At 43.7% G+C, this 24,104-nt stretch overlaps 1 protein-coding gene across 1 annotated transcript in view; it reads left to right on the top strand.

Annotated features, from left to right (window-relative positions):
• The window catches only part of LOC130259887 (transmembrane protein 132B-like), a 204,352-nt gene that overhangs the window by 143,308 nt on the left and 36,940 nt on the right, over positions 1–24,104 (top strand). The window contains exon 5 of the mRNA XM_056504668.1: positions 23,374–23,517. Within this exon, the coding sequence (XP_056360643.1) occupies positions 23,374–23,517 (144 nt within the window). The remainder of the gene's footprint in view (positions 1–23,373; positions 23,518–24,104) is intronic.

Here is a 24,104-nt window from a genome sequence, read left to right as displayed (position 1 = left end):
CATTGAAACAGGATGGGAGTTGTGAATCTGGTTGATGTCTGGTGAAGCAGAAGGTGTGTTTCAGGCAGACAGAAGGTCCAGCAGAACATTCTAAAGTTGGATCTAAAGTAGACAGCTTGATTTGTCTTAATGCAAAAATGTGATATAATAATCTTGCAAAGTGGAAGTGGATGTCCTGCTAATTACAGAAACTGAGAGCACAGAAAAATCTGTTGTGTCCAGTGATGATAGAACTCTGTAATTCTCAGTTATTGCCCTTGATCTCAGCAGACATAATCTGCAATTTCCAGGGCTGTGGAAAGTTGCTGGTAACAAGGTCAGTGGAGTCTGACACTCCTGGGGTGCCAGAAACAAACACTTCCCCAGCTTTGAGTCTGTCATCCAGGTTTCTGTCACAAACAACTGTGATTTCATTAATCTGTTATCTAACTAACAGTTGGCAAAAATATAAAGAAAAAAAAATTAAAATCCAGGTCTTTTAGGGAGTTTCTAGGCAACCAAGAAGTTAGGTAAAGAATAAGACATTGAAGAGATGCATTTAACTGGTTTTTATAGGAAGGCTCCAGCTGAGGCTGAAGGCTTGAGGAACAATAGATTTAATAATAGAAAAACACCTGGCATTGTCTTTTTATCTGGGGAAGTGATGGTTTGAGTGGCAGCCCTGCTGTCTCAGATGTCTGTGCTGCAGATCCTCTCCCAGACTGTCAGCATTCCAAAATAATCAATATTCCCCAGGACTCTGTACCCCTCAGCCTCAAACATTTCTCTAGTTCCTACAAATCTTGGAATTCTGTCTTGAGGAATTTTGTTTCCTCCCCCAAAAATGGGAGCTGTTGGTGGAATGATGGTTTCCTGATGTTGTCAACCACTTACACAGAGGGCTGGGCTTGCTCTGCTGAGCTTTCCTTTAAATGGGAGGTTGGAAAATTGCATTTCTGGTTGTTGCCAGACAAGAACACCCAGAAAAATTGTCCTTAAAGGTGCCCATCAGGCTGAAATGGGATTGCAGACAGCAACACTTGGCTGATTTGTTTGAGAAATAAACTTTAAAGAATTTCTTTTTCCCACAGAAATCATGGTTTTCTCATGGAATTTATATTCAGGCACAATTAAAGGAGCACACTCAGTCCCAGGTGGAAGCTGAGCCAGACTTAGAATCTGACTTAGACTTGACCCAGCCTTAAAAGCAGCTTTCCTGCACCTCAGACTAAAAGGGGAAATGTCAAGTTTTACAGCTTCTTCTTTGCTTGCTCTGGGGTTGGGTATAAAAACCAAACCCACTTAATATAAAAAAACCAGGATAGGGTGAGTCATTTCTAGCAAACCCAGCTGATTTACATATCTCTCAGAAGTTGGTTAAATGCATTTATGTGCAAAATTGTCCCTGATGTGTTTATCCATTGCACTTAATGCATATTTCTTACTTGAAATCACTTTGGCCTTTGGCTTTGCAGCTCCTTTTTAGCAGTGCCTTTCTGTTGTACTTTGCATGCAAAGGAACCTGCCCAGAATGGGATTTTGTCCTTCCTAGCATTCAGAGTTTCATAGAAAAAAAAATTAAATGTAAATTCAATCTAGAGTAGATCTCCATCCCAGAAATATCAGGGATTATTACCATTGTTTTGGGAGAAAAAAGTGCCTTTTTGTTTTTTTTTTTTGTTTTTTTGTTTTTTTTTTTTTTTAAGTGAAAATGTCCCATTCTGAATATGGCAGACTAGGAACATTTTGGTGATGTCAGCATTTCTTCCAAAAATGAAATTCCAGACAAATCTCTTCAATTTCATCAAGTGTTTCATTTTTAACTGGACTGTGTTTTCCAAAGGATATCACATTTTTTTCCTTTCAGTCTAATTCTGGGCATCTGAAGTAGGTTTTGGAATGGCTCAATGTGAACCATTATCCCTTTTTTTTTCCTCTGCTCAGTGAAACATCCTCTCCCATTTAATTTCCAGAGTGGAAAAGAAAGAAACTAAAGGAAAATTTGCTATTGGTGGGACAAAAATAATGGCATTTTGAATGTTTCCATGAAAGCAATGTGACATGACAAATTTTAAGAAGCTGTGTGAATACTATTAATATTTATGATGCACTCAAGAAAACAGCTATTGTGTGCCACATCCATCAAAGATAAGAATTGTATTCTGCTGTGTTGGATGATAAACATTGAATGACAATAGCTGGAGATTATGTGAGGTTTTCATCCTCATGTTTTATGCCTGCTTGAGTAAAGCACCATGTCATTCCACTCTGAACCAATAATTTGCTTTCATGAACCTCCACACTCTTCCTGATGCTCATTACAGAGCCCAAAATATTGATGAACATGCAGAGGGGGTGATGCCAAATGCTCCAGATCCTTTAGGATCGAGTCCTCCAGGCAGCATTTCCCACTAATCCTCCTCTTGGAAGCCACTCTGGATCTCCCCAAATTACAGTGATTTGCCCACATGTTGTCAGTTGTTTGCAGTTGGGCATTTCCAGCACTGCAAACTGGATTTTCCTGTGCCATGTTTGTCCTCAGAGCATTTCCCAGCCCAGGAATGGGGCAGGATTGGCTGTGCCATGGGAACCCTGGGCTGCTCTCACAAATGATGTCCCAAATTTGTGTCCTGAGGTGGCCTAAGCCTGGCTTTGCTGTTCCTCTTTCTGTAAAATGCAGGTTTGGAGTTAATTCATGATCAGCCAGGTAAGCAAGACTGGGCACAGGCAGAGGGGATTGAAGAATGTAAATTCTGTTTTGTCTTGTTTAGTTTAGGCTGATTTAATTCAGCTGAAAAAGCAGGGTTGGGAGGATTACTAAAAGCTGGAATATTTGACTCCTGGAGGTTTCTGTGGAGGAGAGTGAAAGGAATATTTAATTTTATCTGAGTTTTTTGTCATAACCTCTTGAGATAAAAAGCTGCTGAGAGATTTGAGCTGTGGGAGCTGCTGGGGAGGGAAGTTTGGAGATCCATGCAGGTTTCTGGCTGCACCTTCCTCCTTGGGGCACAGACATGGCCCTGAGCACCCCTGAGCATCTGTTGGTTTAACAGGGTCACTGCCAGGTGCAAAATCAGCCCCTCTGCTCTTCTTGGTGCTGATAAACATCTCTGCTCATTGATTATCCCAACATCTGTCCAGATGAGCACGTGGAATTCCCATCCCCCCAAAGTGAATATTCCCCAGAATAACAGATGAAGGTGAAGAAAGCACAGCCAGGGCTCTTTTTGGTTCCTCTGTTTGTTGTGAAAATCAGGGGGAAAATCTGATATTAAAAAAAAAAAAATAAAAAAAAAAATTCTGATATAAAATTCTGCTGTTCCCATTGCTGGCTGTAAACATGGATTTCTCTGTCCCCCCTGCTCCCACCCCTGGGATTAATCCCTTTGTACAAACACTGTTCTTGCTGCCCTGCCTCCTCACCAAAGCTGCAGGGCTCTGACACAGCTCCTTTGGAAAACCTGGCTGCTGGTGCCTCCATTCTGCACCACACAGGCCTGCTTTGGAAAAGAAACTGATTTGGGATTGATTGAGGAGCATCTGGAGCAGCTTTGGTCAGGGGTTTCTAGATAAAGCTGGGTTTGGAAGAGGCAAAGTGCTGACCAGACACCAAGGGGAGGAGGACACCCAGCCATCCCTGCAGAATGATCTCAGGTCTCTTTGATCCACGTGGACAGTTCCCATTCTTAGAAAATCCTCTCCAGGGATGCACAGGCACTAAATTCTCCTTAGAAACGAGAGTTTCCAATAATAAATGTGCAGAGGGAGATGCTGAGCTGGGGATCCCTCTGCTCCATTGGGTTTGTTTCCTTTTGTGACAGGTTCTGGGATGGGAGCTCAGGCTGGGAGGGATTCCTTGGCAGGGGATCAGGAGCTGTGGCAGCTCCTGCACAGTGACCCAGAGGGATGGCAGCAGGGCACAGCATCACCAGGACCCCACAAACCTTTTTTTTTGCCTGCCTAAAAACCATGTTCCTTAACAATTACCCAATAATCTGGCTCATCTCTAAGCTTTTCCAGCATTTCATTGCCAATTAGCATTCTAGCCTTGGTCCACAGCTGATTGGCCAGTAATTCCAACCAAAGCTCTCATCAAAAGGGCAGCATTTGTAAAACAGAGAAGAAATCTCTGAGATATTGAAATTACTGTTAATTAAATCAGCAATGAATCTAATGGACACACATGAACAAAATGATGTTTGTTTTTGAGCTGTTCTGCTAGCTGGGGAGGAAGCATTATTGGGAATATTTGGTAGTCAGCCTGCATTTATTAGATGTACAGCAAGATGAGTCCTTTCTACATAAATTAACTTTGTATTGTGTGTATATCTGTATATATAATACAATATTTCTTATGTACATGCTGCAATGAAAGTTTTCCTTTTTAAACAGTCATTTGTGTTCTGTACAACTCCTGTTCAAAGCTGCCCCTGACCTCAGTGTAGTTATTTCTGATTTACATGGTCCCAATATAGTTAGGCTTAGGAATTATTTTTCATGTAATTTCTGTATTTTTAATTAAATTTAAATAGCAGCATAAAGATGGAGCAGAGCAGCACTCTGAGAGCTTTAGAAGTTGTATAAGCAGCTGCTGTGTGTGAAGAAATTTATTGCAAAAGTGCCTCAGCTTTACTGAAAATTCTAAGCTGCAGCTTTATTAAAATGATCAGGATGGTCCAACCCAGAGCTCTGGGACAGATATTTGGAATATTCTGCCTTGCTCAGCCCTGAAGTTTGGGAATGAGCAGTTCCCAGCTCTGCCTCCTGCATGGCTGGCAGGCCAAGGTGTATTTTGTTATTTTGAGCTGGTTGGCACTTTTTGGGGAGCTCTTTCAGGATCCACCCGAGGCAGAAGAGAGGATTCACTGGTGGGGTGGGAGAGCAGGGAGAGCAGGCACTGCAGATTCCAGCTGCTCCACTGCTCTGAGAGTTTAAAGGGTGCAGTGTTGGCATCTCACAAATGTGGATGCACAGGGAGGAGCTGGCAGAGTTCTGCATCATCTCTGGGATCCTGGAATTCTGGGCTGGTGAATGCTGTGGAGTGGCAACAACTGCCAGGTTCCAGCTGCTTCCCACAGCTGGGAATATCACTGCCCAAAACCTCAGTGCCATGAGAGCAGGGCTGGTGCCTGGGAGAGAGCCCAGACCTGCTCTCTTAATTCCTGCTCTCCTCAATTCCTGCTCTCCTCAATTCCTGCTCTCCTCAATTCCTTCTCTCTTAATTCCTGTTTTATTCAATCCCTGCTCTCCTCAATTCCTGTTCTCCTCAATTCCTATTCTCCTCAATTCCTGTTCTCCTCAATTCCAGCTCTCCTCAATTCCTTTTTTCCTCATTTCCTTTTTTCTCCCCAATTCATTTTCTCCTCAATTCCTGCCCTCCTAATTCTTGCTCTACTCAATTCCTGCTCTCCTAATTCCTGTTCTCCTCAATTCCTGCTCTTCTAATTCCTGTTTTATTCAATCCCTGCTCTCCTCAATTCCTGTTCTCCTCAATTCCTGCTCTCCTCAATTTCTTTTCTCCTCAATTCCTTTTTTCCTCATTTCTTTTTTCTCCTCAATTCCTGTTCTCCTCATTCCTGTTCTCCTAATTCCTGCTCTCCTAATTTCTGCTCTCTACAATCCCTTTTCTCCTCAATTCCTGCTCTCCCAATTCCTTCTCTCCTCAGTTCCTTGCCCTGCTTTCCACACTGATCACAGCCAGTGTTTGCTGTTGCTGCCTGTGCTGTGTCCTTGCAAGGCTGTTGTAAAAAGTGGAAGGAAAAAGGTAGAAAGCACAACCCCAAAATCAAACTTCATTCATCCCCATCCCCTTCCTCCTCCTCCTGTTTCCCTGTGGTCAGGAGCAAGATAATTCCTATAATGTTGGCCCTGCAGAAGAGGAGAATTAAGATTGATAGAAATAAAATGTGGGGCCATTTGGAGCCTGCAGCATCCTGGAGTGCCAGGCATGGGTTAACAACCCTGATGTGCTTCATATTGCTGAGATTTAAGTGGCAAACAGAGCATTTGATCTCTGTATCTCATTAGAGTGCCATTTATTCCTGAGTGTGTGGATGTCAGAATGCATTTGATCTGCTGCAGAGTCACAGCCCCTCATTGTTTCAGCCTCCATTTCCAGGTGCTCCTAATGAAGAGCAAATTTCAAAGGGAAAAACGCTGTTAAATCCCATGTCAGGGCAGAGAGCTGTGATGGTTGTTGAGTCTCTTGCCTCCAGTTGCCAGCTCAAATCCAGCTCTGCCCATAAAATCACATTTACCCTCTAATATTAGCTGGTTTCTAGGGCCCAGCAATTTCTGTCAAGCTCCTGTCCTGATATTTCTCATTTTCCCCCTTTCCTTGTGGCTTTTAAACACAAAGTAAAGATGATGGACTTCCCACTTCATCTGTAGTTTAAAATTAGGATTAGCAATTGTTTATCACTTGCATAAGTTTTCTTAATTATGTATCATATAGCAAAATGAGCATCAAGCTGTTTGGGTTCTCATTTTGGAAAAGCACTTCAGCCCTGCTGCTGTTTCCATGATGATCTGCCTGAGCAAAAAGGAACAGCAATCCCAGTGGTTTTTGTCCCACAATGTGAATTTCATCCCACAAGTAAGAATAGTTTGTTTTGTGGAAAAAATGTTCAGGCTAAGAATTATTCACAGAAAATAACTCTGATAAATGAGTACATTTTCAAGTTTTCCATGGTCATGATCAATTGACAAAGAGAAAAAGGAATGCAAAATTAATCAAATAAATTATTCATTATATTCACTCAACTATAGCTAACAGTGAATTGTCTAGACAGTAATTATTAATTTTTAACCTATGCATGTTCACATAACACTGTTGTGTGAATAGGTTCAGTATACAATGGCTTGAGATAATAGTAATGGATGTAAGTCAACTAGCAGGTGATTTTAATTGGGAAATTATATTGGATTTTGCTATTGAACTTCCATAAAACATTACATAAATATTGAATCTTCTCAATGTTTTCCCTCCAGTTGAAAATGCAGGCACACAGAGTTCTGTGCTAGCTTGATCAGTGCATAAGCAAACATCATTTTTTTTATTATTATTATTTTAATTCTGCTGTAAAACCCTCAAGAAAACCATTAAGTTCAGAACACAGCAAGAACTTACAAGGAGCTTGTTGCAGGAACATTTTCTATTTCTATTTCATTTTCTATTTCTATTCTAGTGCTGATTTTGGGTCCTTGAGGAGGGCAGTGCTTGTACTTGGTGTCATTTTGCTGCAGGGAGCAGAGCTGAATCCTCCCACATCATTGCTGTGGCAAAAAAATCAACATTTCTGGGGGATTCCCTGCATTTCCCAGGCAATGCAGTGAGGGATGTCCCCCCTGCCTGGGGAATGTGGCTGCTGGGTGCTCAATTTTGAGTGTGATAATGAAGAAAACAGGGATTTAGATTACCTTGATTTCTAATTTTTTTTTCTTATTTTTTCAGAAATCTCTATTACTGTTACAGTTAATTAGAAAAGGGATTGAAAAGGAAGTGGAAGAATCATAATTTCAGGTGGATTTGTTATTGGAGTTTGTGCCCTGAGGACTAATTGTGAGTTGGGGATTTTGTGGTTCATTTATAAAGCTCTTCCATCTCGCTTCAGGTGACTTGTCTGAGGAGGAAAATAGCAGGAAACCCACACAAACAATGGGAAATGGTGCAAAAAGTAGGACATTGTGAAAGGGTGTTTGCATAAAGTGTTTGTTTTGTGTCTGTAGCTGCATCCTTTGGGATGTGCTCACAGAGAGTGCATTCCAGAACCCCCATGCAAGTCCTGATTCTGAATTCCTGTGGGCTTAATGTTATTTAATGCAATGAGATTTGATATTTAATGGCAGTAATTTAATTAATGGCTCTGTAAATAAAAGGGTTAAGTTGTGGCCTCCTTCACTCACAGATATGCACAGCAAGCAGCTCTAGGCCCCCATGAGAATTGAATTTATGTGTCTTAAGGCAGAGTTTAACCCAAGGATGTGTGATAAAATGCCCAGATCCCAAAATGACACTGTGATGGTGTTTGCATTGGAAATGTTTCAGTATTAGTGGGAGAAGAGTGGCATTTAAACCCTCCCTGATGTCATGGAACAGGTCACCTCACACACAGGAATCCCTCCTTGTGTGACTGCATTGCATTTAAAATAGTTTACAAAGACTCAGTTATTAATGAAAGCCTTACTAATTGGATAATTGCTCCTAATATTGTTGGAGGATCCTGCTGGCCCAGGGGGATATTTGGCAGCCAGAGCTCAGGGGTGTTTCTAACCCTGCTATTGATGTGCCTTTGACCTTCTCTAACACATGCTGCTCGTGTCTGCTGCACACTTCAAATGTCTATTAAATATTGATTAGTCTCCCTTATAAACCATTTAGAAATAGAAGCATGTAGTGTAAATGTAACCTGAAATCATTGAGGCTGCAGGTTGTGCAAGTTAATAGGAGCAAAAGTGAAAAGTTAGGGAGTGCATGAATTAAGGGAATTGGGTTCATAAACTGTTCTCTTAATAAGGATGGTGGAGCTCCCATTGAAGTCAGGGACTTCTCATAGCATCCACTGAAGATTTTCCTCTTTTTAAGAATTTATTTACAAACAAGAGATGACATAAAACCCAAGTCTTTTTTACAGAGTAGAGCTGTGTAAAGCACAGCTTCAAATGCTTATGCAAAGGAGGAGGAGGAACATCCTGTATTCACACAAGGAAAAGAGGGCCAGGCTTCCCAGTGAAATGCAAAGGTGTTAATGGAATTCTGCTGCATTGCCTACACCATAAATCCCAGCCAGCTGTTCCTAAATCAACCCTCAAACTGAACTGAATTCAGTATAAGCAGCATTTTAGCACAATTGCTGGCTGTTAAGCTTGGAGGTAAATCACATTTATGTCCCTTCAAATCCAAACCTGGTATAAGGAGACCTGAGTGAGACCCTTTGCCTTGCCCTGGGGTTTGGTGATATTGCACACACCCTGAGCTGTGCTGGGCAGCTGGGTTTTGTTTTGGGCATGGCACTGACCCCTAAGGACAGACCAGTGCTGGGGAAGGTAAAGCAGGAAAGTCTTAGTTATTGAATAACCAGGAAACAATGGGATGGCCCTGAAGGAAATCCCCTCTTGATTAAACAATGCCCAGAGAGCAACTCCAAAGGGCACAAAAGACTTGCCAGGGTCCAAAGATCAGATCTTAGAGTTTAGAATGTAACACACTGTGCTAATATAAGGATTCCTATAGGCTGCATGTAAATGCTGTAAAATTTGTATTTTGTATTAGATTGGTTAGTGGAAATTAGAATATTCATCATGGAAGATGATTTACTGTGTTGCAAATGGGAAATTGCTCTCTTCTTTCCTTCTCTTCTCCTCTCCCTCTTCTATTACCCCAATACCCTTTTATCCCATTACTCTCTCTCTCCCTCCCCTTGCTCCTCTTAACTCTAATACTTCTTCTCTCTCTTTTTACTCTCTTTACCCTCCCTCTTCTCTCTCTCTCTCCCCCTTTTATCTCTTTAACCTGCTCTGTGGCTGTGCTGGGCAGCCCCTAGCAGGCTCTTTTATAATAAACTGCAATTTACAATTTACAAGACATTTATCTTTACAGAGTATTTGAGTTTTGTCCCACACCCTCTACCCCGACACAAAGAATCCCAAAGAGTCCCACAGACCAGATTCTGTCATCATTAACAGGGTATTTATACAGGCAATATTTACTTTCTGCTTCAGAGTCTGATGTGCTCTGGAGCAGTGTGGGAATGACAAGCCCAAGCTCCCAGGCAGTGTCAGCAATGCCAGGGCAGCAGTCAGATGGATGGCAGCAGCCATGAGCCACCAGGGCCCAGGGTGTCCCTCTGGAAGCAGCTCCTGCCACCTCCAGCTGCCTCCCTGCCTGTCACACGTCCCTGTCCCTGCTCAGGGCAGCAGCACAGCCAGGCACACACAGGCTCTGCAGCTCTCAGCTCTACCTCACCCCCTGCTCTCAAAAGCAGAGCAATTATTGAATCCCAAAGAGGATTACAATTGAGAATTAGAGGTATAAATGTGATTTAGCACGGAGTGCTGAGCGTGACAAACCGTTTCTGTGCCCAGACCTCTCTTGCTCTGAGATGAGTTTCATTTGGAAGGGTGGAACAGGTTGAGCCGTGCCAGGGGTCAGCTCAGCCCTGGCCAGGCTGCAGAGCCTCTCCTGAGCACAAAGTGCCACCAGTTCTAACAGCTTCTCATTCGTGGCAGCGAGTCCAGGGCTGGGGATGTGCCAGCCAAGCTCCCAGGTTAGTGCTTCTCTTTGGAAGACCTTGACTGGAGCACAAGGTGGGCTCAGGGCTCTGTGCTCGTGTGGCTGGAGGAGATCTTGAGGCAAAAACTTCCCAAAACACGTGGACTAAGCCTGCAGTCAAAGGGAAGAGTCTCTTGAATGCTTTCCTGCTGTGAATTCCTCTGTGAGGAGTTTGTCTGAGTCTTTCACTCCTACAGAAGCTGTTGAGGGTTTCATTGATAAATGAAGATATTCCCCCTCCCAGAAGGAACATTAATAGCACGCACGTGTTGGCATGTGTCTGTGTATTGAGTTGCCTTGGAAACAGGACATGCTTTCCCACTTCAGGAGCACTTGTGCTGTTGTAAAACCACACAGAAAAATAATGCAGTTCATTCATGGCTGTGAGGAGCAGCCTGAGCCTGAGGATCCCGTGTGAGGAGGACAGAAACCCACCCGACCCTGAGCAATGAGCTGACACTGGTGAAGCTGCTAAGGTGGGAAAAAAGGAAGTTGTACAGAGCCTTGGCAAGGCTCCAGGTGTGTGTTAAAGTCACTAAGACACGAAACAGGCCTTGAGTGTTCACATTGCAAAACAAAGCGGGCGATTTTACCTTGTGTGTCAGAACAGCTGTTTCAGCATATTGCCCTCAAAGACAGCGTGTTGAAACAGCTGTCCAAGTGCTTCAGAGGTTAATCTACTCAATTAATCATTGTGGGTTTTTTTTTTTTTTTTGCAATGTATAATCGTGTTTGTACTGTTCCTTGTGGGCACGTGGACAAAATATTGAATATAAAGTTTTAGTCATCGGTGAAGCGCCTGTCAGAACACTCTGTGTGGAAAACTCTCCTTAAAGTGACACTGGCTCCTGGAGGGACAAGTGGGGGCTCCCCTTGGAGCAGCTGAAGTCACACATTGCCCCCTCCCCGTGGTGCTGCAGAGGGGAGGACACGATGTAAAATTAACCCAGGGGTGGTTGTTGTACTGCTCAAACAATCTGCCCTGTCAGAGGAGAGTGTTCTCAGGGCTGTGCTCTGAAAATCACACACACACAGGCTACAGCTCCCACCTCAGCTGAATTCATTGTGCAGAATGTGAATGAATTCTCCCACATTTTCTGCATATTCACTGCCATGGAGTTGCAGGCAGCCACTGTCAGAGAAATCCTCTGGCAATCCATTTGGCCAGAAATAAATAAGATCTAAACATCATTCCCAACCTTTCTAAATATCACTGCACATGTAAAAATAGCAAAATCTTTATATATCATATCCCAATCCACCTTTCATATCAATGTTTTTCAGTCAAGTGCAGGGTTTCTGGCTTTGTTTACCCCCAGAGACCATGCAGAGTAAGTGGGAAGAGCTATCACAGAAGTTGGTGAAATACAGACTACAGCAGCTACACACAGCTATCCTTAATAGAGTCTGAACTTTTCCTCTGCCTTGATTTTCCCAAATAATATCTTTATTCCCCTCTGGACTGAACTGCAGTGCATGCTGGAGTGAGGCTTTTTAGATTGAAACTCTGGGTTTGAGATTCTTGTCCAAGGAAGGAGAAGAACCAAACAAAACCAAAGGAGAAAACCCAAACAAAACCAAAGGGGAAAACCCAAACAAAACCAAAGGAGAAACAGCAAACAAAACCAAAGGAGAAGAACCAAACAAAACCAAAGGAGAAGAACCAAACAAAACCAAAGGAGGAAAACCAAACAAAACCAAAGGAGAAGAACCAAACAAAAACAAAGGAGAAGAACCAAACAGAACCAAAGGAGAAAACCCAAACAAAAACAAAGGAGAAGAACCAAACCAAACCAAAGGAGGAAAACCAAACAAAACCAAAGGAGAAGAACCAAACCAAACCAAAGGAGAAACAGCAAAGCAAACAGGAGTGCTTCAGAGGAGGGAGCTGCTGCCAGCCCTGGCTGCCTCAGATGCTGTCCCTGCTCCTCAGCCCAGCATCACCTGGCCAGGAGCCCTCATCTGCTCCTCCACCCCTGCCACAATTTGTCTTTGGGAAGAAGTGCAGCTGCAGTTTTATTCCAGGTTGTTCTCCATAACAGCTTTTGTCAGATTGCATTGGATCTGTGCACCAGAATTAATTGCAACGCTGCTGGGAGAAAAATCCCAAACTTAATCAGCAGCAACTTGCACAACTGCCTTCATTAGCAGAGAGGAACAAAAACAGCCCTGAAGAGCCACATTTGAGGAGTAACTGGTGGGCAGGTAGCTGGACATTTGACAAGAAAATAAAAACAAATAGGAAGGTTTGATGTGGCTGCTGTGACTTCAGAAGCTTGGCCCTGGTTGACCACTTTGGCCATGAAAACAAAGTCGCAATAACACAAGAGAATGCAGAGGGAAATGTTTGATTACCTTGTTTTGCTTTTTGTTAGAGGAGCCTTCTGGCAGTAATTTTTGGGCTTTTGGAAAATCCTTGCACTGCAACAAAGGAACAAAGATGCACAGAAACATGATTTTTTTGTTTCAAGGTTCAGTTTATCCATTGCCAGATCATTCCTGCTGCCTGGAAAAATTGAAAATGCGGTAGTTTAAATGAGATGCTTTAATCACTGTATTGAATTTGATTCAGGTAAGAGCCTCCCTTTTTGGAGGAGCACTTTGAAAACAAACTGTGAGGATTTCTGCCCCACACCTGTGAGTGCATTTCAGCACCAGGATATAAATATTCCAAGGTGGGGGAAGAGAAGGAAAGGAGCCAAAGTGCTCAGAAGTGGAAGGTGAGGAGAGCTTGCTCTTTCCTGCTTGGTGATTGCAGCTGGGATTTCGTGTCAGGTTTTTGGTGGCCTCTAAGTGCAGCACTTTTCCCACCTTTGTCAATTCTCTGCTAAAACGATGTGTCCAAATGCCAGAGAACCAGGTTTTTCCTCAGCTGTGTTTTCTGCAGAAGGCACCTTCTGCTGTGCTCACCTGTCCATTCCAGGAGCAAGGTCATGAGTCCCCAGCAGCTGCAGGACACAAAGGACCTGGCCCAGGCCTGACCTTCTTCACAGCAGCCAACAGCTGGAAATTGGAAGTGCAAAAGAAGAAATAAATGTGTTATCATCTGAAAACCTGCCAGTTTTTAGAGGGAAGGTAAAGAATGAATGGTTAACAGTTTTAAGGGAGATAAATTTCCTTAATGGAGGCAAATAGCAAATATTCCTTTTATTGGAACAGTCCAGCAGGGCTGACCTGGTTTCTCTCTGCAGGTCAGGGTGAGCATTTCTGTGTCTCACATTAGGGAAATGGCAGAAAATGGGAGAGGCTTTCCTTCACTGAGATAGTTCTTGTAGAAGAGTCCTTCAGCACAAATTTACCTCTCTTGCTGTACCTGGTTTGTCTCCCTGGAAAATGGGTGCTTTTCCCATTTCTCATCATGGAACAGGTTCCAAAGAAACAGACTGGGAGGTTTGAATTTCAGTCATGTCTTAATGACTTAATGGCTAATTATGAAGACAACAGTTTGGAAACAAAGATAGAAGTCATTTTTAACTTTCCTTCCATCCTTCACTGTCTGTTGCTTAAAAACCATCAGCCACTCTTTCCCATAGTTTACAAACAGCTTAAAATGACAAAAATTAGAACTACCTTGGAATCCCAGCCTGGCCTGAGTTTGGTGCTGAGGTGTAAGAACAAGGGGCCAGTGCTGAAATCCTCTATCAAGGAAACGTGCTGTGATTTTGATATTTGCTTGCCTTTATGGAATAAGAAGTGGAAGACCTTTGTCTGTTTACAGAATACTCCTACTGAAAACCAATAATACTGTCACTTTCTATTCTGAGGAGCATTGATGCCATCCCCCTTGCCCCATTGGAGACCCCCTGCAAGTGGAACATTTAATTTCACATTAAAAGATATTCTGTGATTTTCCCCTGCAGCTGCCAGTGGATTATAAACTTTTCTGCCATTATCATTTTCCACTTAAGAAGGTGATGCTGTATTTCTTCCTTTCTTTTAATTTCCTGCAGCATTTGGAGCCCCCTGTATTTCCTTGCAGTCCCTGACACTTGTTGTGCTGCACAGCTGAATTTCAGTGAACCTGCCAATAAAATCCCCATTTACTTGTCATGCAAAAAAGGCCACTTAGCAGGAAGGGTGTGGAAATTGGTGTTTAAATTGGTCAGAACCAACAGCCTGAAGGCAGCAAGTGTGAGTGTAAGCACAGGACAGGCATGGGCCTGGGGAAGGTGGAATTGTTTTCCTCATCTGTCACTGCCTGCTGGGATTTCCTCTGCCTCACTGATTTTAGATGTGTAATGAAAATTACTGTCCTGTTGTCTTTGGCAGAGCTGAGAACTGGTTTGGAGGTATGGTGGCAAGATTAGATCCTAGAAGCACGAGTTTAAATAAATCATTCTAAATCTAATTCTTAGAACAGATTAAAGAGAGATGGGAAAAGATGAAAAATTCAATAGTTTGATGCTGATTTCACAGCAGTTTTACATTTGTGTGGATACTTGCTCTTGATTATAGTTACTACCTCCAGTCAGTCTCTTTTTTTTTTTTTTTTATTTTTTTTATTACCTTCTCACAGATTCTTTACACATTCTTTCATTTGAGGGACTGTGTTTCCTAAAAGCTGATGGACTCTGGAGAAATATTGATGTTCTGACAGCAGCAGCTCAGCTTTTGAAACACAGATGATATTGTCCAAGTCTGCAGGAAATAAATACACTGCACAAGAGTTCACTGAGAAATTCAATCATGGAAACAAAAAAGGGATTTTGTTCTGAACCTGAATAAAAAAGAGGTTGTTCTTTGTAAAAGCTGAGCAGGAAAAGAAATAATCAGACATAGGGGCATGTCAGAACAAGGTGGAACCTCACACAAGGTGAGCAGACTGACAAATTAAAGTCAAGAACAAAACTCAAGCCAAGAAGAGGCAGAGGAAGGAAGTAAAAATCCTCCAGTAGTTCTTAGATCAGTGAGAAAACTCTCAAAAACTCACCTCAAATAAATCCATGTTCTGATTTAAAAAACAACAAAAAAAACAACTCCCATTTTTAAATGTTAGGGCTTTTTCACAAAAGAAAATATTCTCAAAGTTTTCTTCTGTACACTTGTTGATTTTCATCAAGAAGCTAATTTGCTTTCTCAAAACCAAAAGTGTTCCCAGGTGAGATCTTCTTTAGTTTGTTGAGGTGGGAGGTCAGGGTTGAAGGCTGAGAGCCAGCAGTGCAGGGATGCTCCCAAAATCAGGGAACAAATCAGGAGACTCTGAGCCTGGAAGGGTGGGAGAGGCTGGTGCTGCCCTGGCTACAGATGTGTGGTTTTTATTTTCCCTGAGCAGTAAGATACTTTATTGAGTGAAGGAGACAAAAAGTGCATCATTTGTGAGTCTGTGGATGGTGCAGGGCTGTGGAAATTATTTAAACTCCCAGGGCTGAAGGAGCCAGCAGCTGTGTGTGGGTACAGACTGTTTGTAGCTCTGTGAGCACGGAGGCACTGAGATTCTCTCCCCTAATTCCTGATTTAAGCATTAAGAGACATCTGAGCCCTTTAACAGGCAGTGGAGAGAGAGCAATGCTGTGCAGGGTGTGGGGCTGCCCTGCCTGGAGGGAATCACCCAGAGGACAGCCCTGAGAGCTGTGGGTTACCTGGGCAGGGGAGATGAGGGAGGGCAGCAGGCTGCTCCTCCAGGTAAGGCAGCCTGTCCTCAGGAATGGAAAATAGGAATTCTTTGGGTAGAGCACGGGTGCTTTCTGCCAGATCCATGTTCTGTTCTTCAGAAAATGAAATCCTCCTTTTGCAGGAGGAATTGAGCATCTGACAGACCTCTGCTCCAGTTTAAACTCCTTAGTGCACTTCTCAAACAGAGTTAATGTGCCTCCTGCTCTGGGCAGGGCTTCCACCAGTGTTTGAGCTGTGCTGAGGGGAAAAAAATCCACTTTTTCTGACCCTGCCTGGTGAATGCTGGACAGCTGTCTCCTATCAGGACATCCCCAATTATTTTGCTTTCCCAGGCTCTTTTCCTGCCCATAAATAGCTTTTCCTGAGCCAGTGGGAATGGCCAAGGGAGCAAAGTCACCATGCCCAAAGCAGGGGAGAAGCACACCCTGCTGCTCCTGCAGCACCCTGGGATGTGGTGTGGACAGGCTGTAATTAATTTGTGCATCCTCCTCTAGCATTAACCAGCTGTTCTTGCAGAAGGACGTGGATTCCTGCCCAGGTAGTGCTGCTGGAAGGAGATGGGCACACAGATTGCAGTGCTGAACTCACATGATCCACAGCCTTGTGTTGCAGTGCCTGCAGTTCTGCACTTGTGAAACTGAACACTGAGTTTCCAGCTCTCCCACTGCAACTGTGGCAGGATTCCCTCCAGAAAAACCTCCCTCCAAGCCAGTCTGAAAGGAATTGGCAACACTAGGAAGAGAGTTAGAGGAGTGTCTGAAGGAAACTTTTCAGAATGGTCATCCCAGATGTCGTTAAATTTTATTACAGAGCCAGGAAATTGTATCTTTGACTGCTGATGGTGCTCCAGTGGCTCTGATAATGATGTTCCATGGCAAGGCATGGCCTCCTTGGACTCCTCTGTGGAGAAAACAATGCCTTTGAGGAATGTTCAGATTAATTATTTCGTGGCCATTTGAAGGCAATCATTAGTGTATCAGTTTGTACACTCACTGCTCTTGAGTAGAGAGCTCTGCCCTGGAATTCTGTGTCCACTTGCAGGGGGATATTGTTTGATTTCAGTCGGGAGGGGGGGCCACAGTTTTATTAAGTCAGAACATGATTATGTTCTTCTAGAACAAAAAGGGAAAAAACAATATCTTCAAATGAACTGTGAAACTCGAAATATGCTTTAAAATGGTTCCAATCATCTGTTGGGAAGGACTGGCTGGAGTGTGTCAGGAGAGCAGAGATTTCTGAATACAGCATCAATTCCATAAAGGAATGACTGGCAGAGTTCACCAACTTCCAGGCTGACTCTAGGCCCTGTTTTTTGGCTAAAGGCTGAGTCAGGAGCTGTTGCTGTCTGTTTTCTGCAGACATTTAAAACCAGGGACTCAGCTGTTGCTCCCCAGCTCCTCCAGCCTCAGGTGTGCACCTGGTGTCACAAGCAGCTTTGGACATGGTGTATGGGGAGAAATGAGCTGAGCCCAGGCTCAGGAAAGGGCTTGTGCTGCTGCAGAAGGACAGTGGAGTCTGCCTGACAGGTTGCAATTACTTCTGCCAAGTGCACCAGGCTGTGCTGTGAACCTTTGCTTAATGGGGGCAGATCTGTTCTGAGTTGTGAAAAAAAAACCAACCCCAAACTGCCTCAGGTCACAGAAATGACAGTCTCTGTGTGGCTAATCAGGTTTCACCTTCAGCAGCAGGTTTTGCTTATTCATCCTACACTAACCTCAAAATGAGCTGAATTTCCTTTGTAAAAAAAACATGAAATGAGTAAATCAGCTTTAGTTTCCATGACAGGACAGGAGTTCCTGCTGCTGGCTGTGAGTGCCAGGTACCCTCTGCTAAGACCAGAGCTTCCTTCAGTGTCTCCATGGCAAAAAGACAAGCTGTAAATGAGGCTCAGCTTTGGAGCCTCTGGATTATGCTTCTTTGTGCTAAAGCAAATTGTTTTTGCAGCACTGATACACATCCAGAATAATATTCAATTAGGCTAATGGCTGCTGCTGCCATTGTTCAGTGAGAAGCAGTGAGTAGGAACCTCTGTGTATGGTTCAATCTGCATTAATTCCACCTGCACCTGCCTGTCCTTCCTGGGGGAATCAAACTTTTGGGCAGGAAAACGAAGGAGAGGAGGATGGGAGGAGGGTTGAACCTGGGCACTGCAGTGTCTGAGCTGCCCCCTCCCAGCAGGGGTACTCCAGGAAAGGCTGGGATGAGGAAACACGGATGGGGAGGGTTGGAGAGGAGTGGGATGAGCTCTAGCAGCACCCGTGGGGACTCTGCTGACACTGAGAATTGGGTGATCCCACAAGTGGCTGCACTGAAATGATGTTTGCAGAGTAGCTGAAGTTCAGCCCTTCAGTACAACAAGGAAGAAAAAAAGGTCAAAGGGTGTCATCTCTTTGCAAGATTGTTTGTGCTCTCTAATCTTCCATAAACACATAATCCCAGTTGTTTGTCCTCACCCTTGGATGGCTGAATGGTGTCTCCTACCTGATCTAATGGTGGGAAATGGAGTTTTCTCACACTTCATTAATATGTATTGGAAACCTGAAATGGTCTTCAGCCACGAGGGGGGAAAAAGTACAGAATTGCTGTGGATTATAATAATTTCAGCAAAGCATCTAATTTATATATTAAGCTTGCTTAATGGATTTATATTGCCTTGCTCTTTGATCTGAAGCAAAAGGTGGTGAATAATTTATCAAATAAAAAGCCCTCCCCTAGCCCAGCCCACACGTCACAACCTGCCCTGTAATTTGCATTTTTTAAGAGAAGCCGTTTCCAGGCAGAAGAGCTGGTTCCTAAAAGACTCCTTCTAATATTACAAATGTATTTTTGTGAGCTACACTCTGGGGAAAGAAATAATAATGAAGGAATGCAATTCTGCAGACAAATGTTCCAGCTCTCTGCCTTCCTCACTAAAGACAGTCATTTCAGCTAAATGCCAAAAGGCATTTAACTGTGGCATTTGTCAGTGGAATAGGGCTGCCTTTGGGCTCCCTCCTGATTCACAATTGAGTGTTTATTGGGTTTAGTGTACTGTAGCATGTTTTGTTAACCTCTGGAAGAAGCAGGCAGCTCGTGCATTAATCCCAGGGATGATTCCAGCCTGGGCTGCTCCCACAGGGCAGGAATCAGGCACTAAACTGGGATTAGCCGAACTGGGATTAGCCAAACTGGGAGCAGCTCCTGCCTCCTGAGGTGCTGTCCTGTCAGATGTACAGTGGATTTCCCCATGTCTTGGTTTTTCAGCCCAAAAGTGCTGCCACAGGGTCACCTGCCTGAGCAGCACTTGGGTCACTGCTGGTGTTTAAAGCACAATTTTTGGGAGTTTTGTGCTGGAATCCCACGGGAGTTGTTCCTCAGCAGTCCCAGCTCCTGCTCCATCCACAGCTAACAGCACTCACTGCTCTCTCACACCTCCTGGCACTTCTCCCATTCACTTTTCCTCCACATGTGTCCAAACCCACGAGTTGTCAAACATTTACTAGGGCTGTGAGCAGCGTTTATTCATATTTAAATAAAGCCATTATCCCAGCCTTGAGTTCCAGTAGTTTTCAGCTCTTCCTCTTGAGTATTTCTCTCAGTAGTGCCATCTAATCAGCTTTAGGTTTTAATTAAACAGCTGTCATTTGCTTCCTAGTTCTGTTTCGACCTGATGTTGTATTAAATTTTAATTTAGCCTGGGCTGCATAAGAAGTAGATTCCTTCAGACAACAAAGAAATGCTATTAGCAGGTTACAGTTGTAATTAAGAACAGCTCTGCTGAAGTGATGATGCATTGAGGTACAGAGAGAGCTGCAGATAAACACATTATTATTATTATTTTTATTTTTATTTTTATTTTTATTTTTATTTTTATTTTTATTTTTATTTTTTTTATTAATTTGTTAGTTTATTTATTTATTTATTTATTTATTTATTTAATTATTTTATTATTATTATTATTATTATGCCTGTGATATCAAAGTGTAGCTCCCACCCAGGCTGCTGGCCTGAAGGAGCTGGTCAAGATCTGACAGCTGAAACCTCCAACAAAAGGGATGGGAAAGAATTCCCAGTTTTTCACCTGGCAGTGCCCACAGTTAGAGGATTGTGCTGGTGGTCCCTGGGTGCTGCTGCTGATATTTCACTGTGGGAGGACCTGCCCATGTAAATCAGCACAGTTTCTGCATTCTCTCTGCATTTTCTCTACATTCCAGATGCTGTCATCACCAGCATGAGGAGCTAAAGTTCAGGAGCTCTTTTCCTGCACTAAACCCTACCATGGAAATGTAAACCAGGCTTTACAGAATTTAGATGAAATGTTATGACTTGTTGAAGAAGCACTAAAAAGTCTGTTTATAAATCTACTGACACTCAATTAGTTCATATTTCTTCCTCAGAGGAAATATATTTTTGCAGTCTATAAATAGCCAGCTCTTTAGCAGGCCTTTCCACAGCCTGTTATATTTGTGTAACACTCACTCCAGGCACCAGGCACCTGAAATATTGATTTCTCTGCTGGATTTGTTTCCCAGTGAAGTGCAGGGTTTGTGGGGCTGCTCCAGCTCATTAGCACGGTGGGTTCAGATCAGTTCTGGTGCTTGTGCTTGTCTCATGCTCATCCTCACCAGGAGTTTGGGAAAGAAATGCAAATGCCTTTATAAACTTTGCTTTGTCCTTCAGTGCATCAGCTTTGGCAGTAAAGAGCACTCAGGCTCCAAAGGAGGCTGGAGGTTTGTGCTTTGACAGAACAAACAGCACAAAAAACAAATGAGAAATAACAGATCAGGCCTGCTGAGGAGCTGGTTCAAGTCCACCAAAGTCCAGAGAAGCCTTTAATCCCTGACTTGGCAGAGCTTTGGGCCAGGCTGGGACTGCACTCAAGCGCTGCCTGCCTGACCTGGAGGAGTTCACAGCTGTGCTAACACAGAGTTTGGGATGGAATTTGTTGTGTGCTCGTTGTTTGTGACCTTGGCCAAAATAGATTTTCCCCAGATGCACTGAAGAGGACCTTCTGTAGTTAGAGAATGTTGGAGAACTGCTCTTTATGAGCCATTTGACACAGGACCACCAGGTCTTCATCAAATATCTGATATTTGAGGCTTTAGGATATATGGGATATTTGCAGTGGGGAAATCTAACTCCCTCTTCTCTGACTCGTGGATGAATTACCTCCAGTTTCTCTTTGTCTGTCTTATAAAACCCTTTTTCCACCTGAGGTGCACCTAAGTGCTTTCTTTCACCTGGCAGTGCATTTTCTGCTCAGCCTTGTTCAAACCTCAGTTTTGTAAAGGGCTCTCAGTCGTGTTTTCACACCCACTTCTGTCACATACTTCTCTCTCTGCCGGTGTCCCTCTCTCCTGGCTGGCAGCTGGTTATAAACGAGCCCATTCAGCAGAAACAAAAACCAGACAGTCATTTAATGTGTGAAACATCTGGACAGAACAAAGCCTGTACTTATTTCCCGAGGTGTTATCCCAAAAAGCCTCTCTGCTCAGGATGACTCTTAAACCACATTGAGGTTGGGTGTGAAGCTGAGCACGTCCTTTTGGTGCTGTTCTGACCAGGAATGGACTCAGTGTGTGCTCAGTGCCTTCCTGGGCTGTGGCTGCCCATAAACACTCGGGGGTAGCTGGCACTGCTGTGATTAGTGCTGCAGCTCATTTAATTCAGGGCGCTCTTTGTAGAAGGTTCTGAATATTGATTAATAATACATCTTACTTGCAAGTATTTATTGGTCTTCTCCAGCTGTCCTTAGCTTGTGGTCAATGCCCATTATTCTCTATCAATCTAGCCAGCAGCCAGAGCAAATGATAGTGAATACATCTCCTTGTGCAAGCTGCCATCAGATTTCTCACTAAAATCCATTCCTTCTTCCACTAATTCTAATAATGGAATTAAAAGTTAGATCAGTTTGAAACAACTTTTTTTTAATTTTTTTACCCCTCCCCAGCTGGCAAGCAATTAGTTTTATGGAAGTTGAAAAATGAAAAGGGGATTGATTTAGGGCAGTATTTCCCATCACAGGCTTTTTGGGAGGGCCAGGATGAATCCCTGTGAAATCCCTCATCATTCCTTGCCCCATTTGTGTGTCAACTTTTGGGCTGCCAGTCAGCACTGCTCCTGCAGAGCCTGTTCCCCCCCAGCCTGCACCTGCTTATGCCTCTGTAGCAACTCATTTGGAGTAATTAATCAAACTGCAGCCACACCAAGACACAGAGGAAGGCTGTGCTAATGGAGTCATTAGAGTGCCAGCACTGTGAATTCATCAGGATTACAGATAAATGTGCTTAAGCATCTCTAGGTGGGATTTTGATGGGGAAAGACTAAAAAAAAAAGTATATGGATGCATAGTTTTTCTCATAATTTATGGAAATAAATGGTCAACTTACAGCAGAGTTGGCTGGAACAGGAAGGAAGAAATGCTGTTGTCATGGTGGAAAATCTCCTCCCAAACCACTGGCATGATTTGGGGAGGAGTTCCTGATGGCCTGAGGATGCCACTGAGCAGTGCTGTGCTTACAGGCTGTGCTCAGCCAAAGCTGTAAATGGGCTGAAAAGGAGTAAACCCAGTTTTGTCAAAACCAGGGCTTGGCAGTCCTGACACAACTTCTGACTTGGAAAGTTGCTAAAACCTTGCAGGGAGCTGGAAGGAAGTGCCTGTCACTTCTGTCCTGTTTGAAGGACAGGTGTCTGCCAATAAAGGCAGAAACTTCTCTTTGAAATGGAGAACGGAAAACCCCTCCTTCCAAATTATTATTATAATTTTGAAATTAAGGAGCTTCAGGCAAAGATATGGGAATTAGGAATAACAGTTCTTTACTAGGAAAATTAAAATAGAAATGCAGTATTACACAGAACAATCCCAGCCCTGCCAGAGTCAGAATCCAAGCTGACACCCGTCAGTCAGTCAGGGTGTTGGCACAGTCCCATTCAATGGTGGCTGCATCCTCCTGCAGGGGCAGATGTGGTTCAGCTGGAGCAGTGCTCCTGGAGAAGGTGCAGTTTCCTCTGAAGCTCCAGGGATGATGTGCAAAGGTCTGGTTTTCCTCTGGGATCCAGTGGAAAGAAGGTTCCTTGGTGTCCCAAATGTCAGTTTTTATCTGGGTAGGAAAGGCTTGGCTCCTCCCCTGGCTGGAGCATCTCCCAGTGGGATGATGGAATTTTATCAGTCATGCCCTGGGACTCACTGGCCATTAACAGGAGATATCTCCTGGAGGGAGGATGGGCTGTGGGAAGATAAAGTTAATTGCCCCAGCTGGTTTTTAACACATTGCCCATTAACAGGAGATATCTCCTGGAGGGAGGATGGGCTGTTAAAAGATAAAGATGATTGCCCAGCTGGTTTAAAGCTGGCCCATTAGCAGATAATATGTGCCAGGAGATCAGGGTCACTGCCCCACCCGGCTGCAGCAGCTGGTGACAGAACTCTCATTTCTGGCCACGTCAGCCCAGCAGAGCTGCCATGACCCCTGTGACATTCTGGTGGTGCCATTCTCCTCTAACACCCCCCCTGTGTCTGTGTGTGCCCCCAGGACACCGAGATCCTCAACACAGCCATCCTGACGGGCAGGATGGTGTCTGTGCCAGTCAAGGTGGTGGCTGTGCAGGAGGACGGCTCCGTGGTCGATGTCTCGGACGCCACCGAGTGCAGATCTGCTGATGAAGACGTGGTGAAGGTGAGGCAGCCCTCGAGCTGCACAATGCCCTTTGTGTCTCTTATCCCTCCTCTGTGGAAGGGGCAGACAGATTTCCCTCCCTGGGAAATCATCCCTTAGTAAGAAATTGCTTCCTTAATGACTCATGCTGGAAATATCTCACCCCCTCTGCATTATCTCTTTGTGCATTAATTGGTCCCTTTTCAATCCCTTAGGTAATTGGTCACTTTTCACCTAAAACCTTTAAGTAGTTGGGCAGTTTTCAATCCTTGGTATCATTGATCCATTTTCTAAGGCACCCTAACCCTTTAAAAGCCCATTTAATAGTTTTCTATAATGAAAGATTCTGAACTGTACCCACATCTGAAGGAATAGAAAATAACAACCAGATTGCAAAAAGTCTTAAAATGAGAGCTGTGAGTTTTAAACAATGTTGTTCTGTGTTTTAGTGTTTGGGTTTTGTTTTTTTTAAATAATATATTCCAGTGGTTCTGTCTCCCTGACATTGCAGTGAAAATTGTGTTAATGTGACTTTATCAAACTCTGCCTGCCTGACTTCTGACACCATTGCATGGCTTTCAGCTTTTAGCTCATTATTATTATTTTTA

The sequence above is a fragment of the Oenanthe melanoleuca genome, chromosome 15 (assembly GCF_029582105.1).
Source record: "Oenanthe melanoleuca isolate GR-GAL-2019-014 chromosome 15, OMel1.0, whole genome shotgun sequence".
Classification (NCBI taxonomy): domain Eukaryota; kingdom Metazoa; phylum Chordata; class Aves; order Passeriformes; family Muscicapidae; genus Oenanthe; species Oenanthe melanoleuca.
The sequence above is the reverse complement of the archived record's forward strand: the minus strand, read 5'-3'. Positions and strand labels throughout refer to the sequence as shown.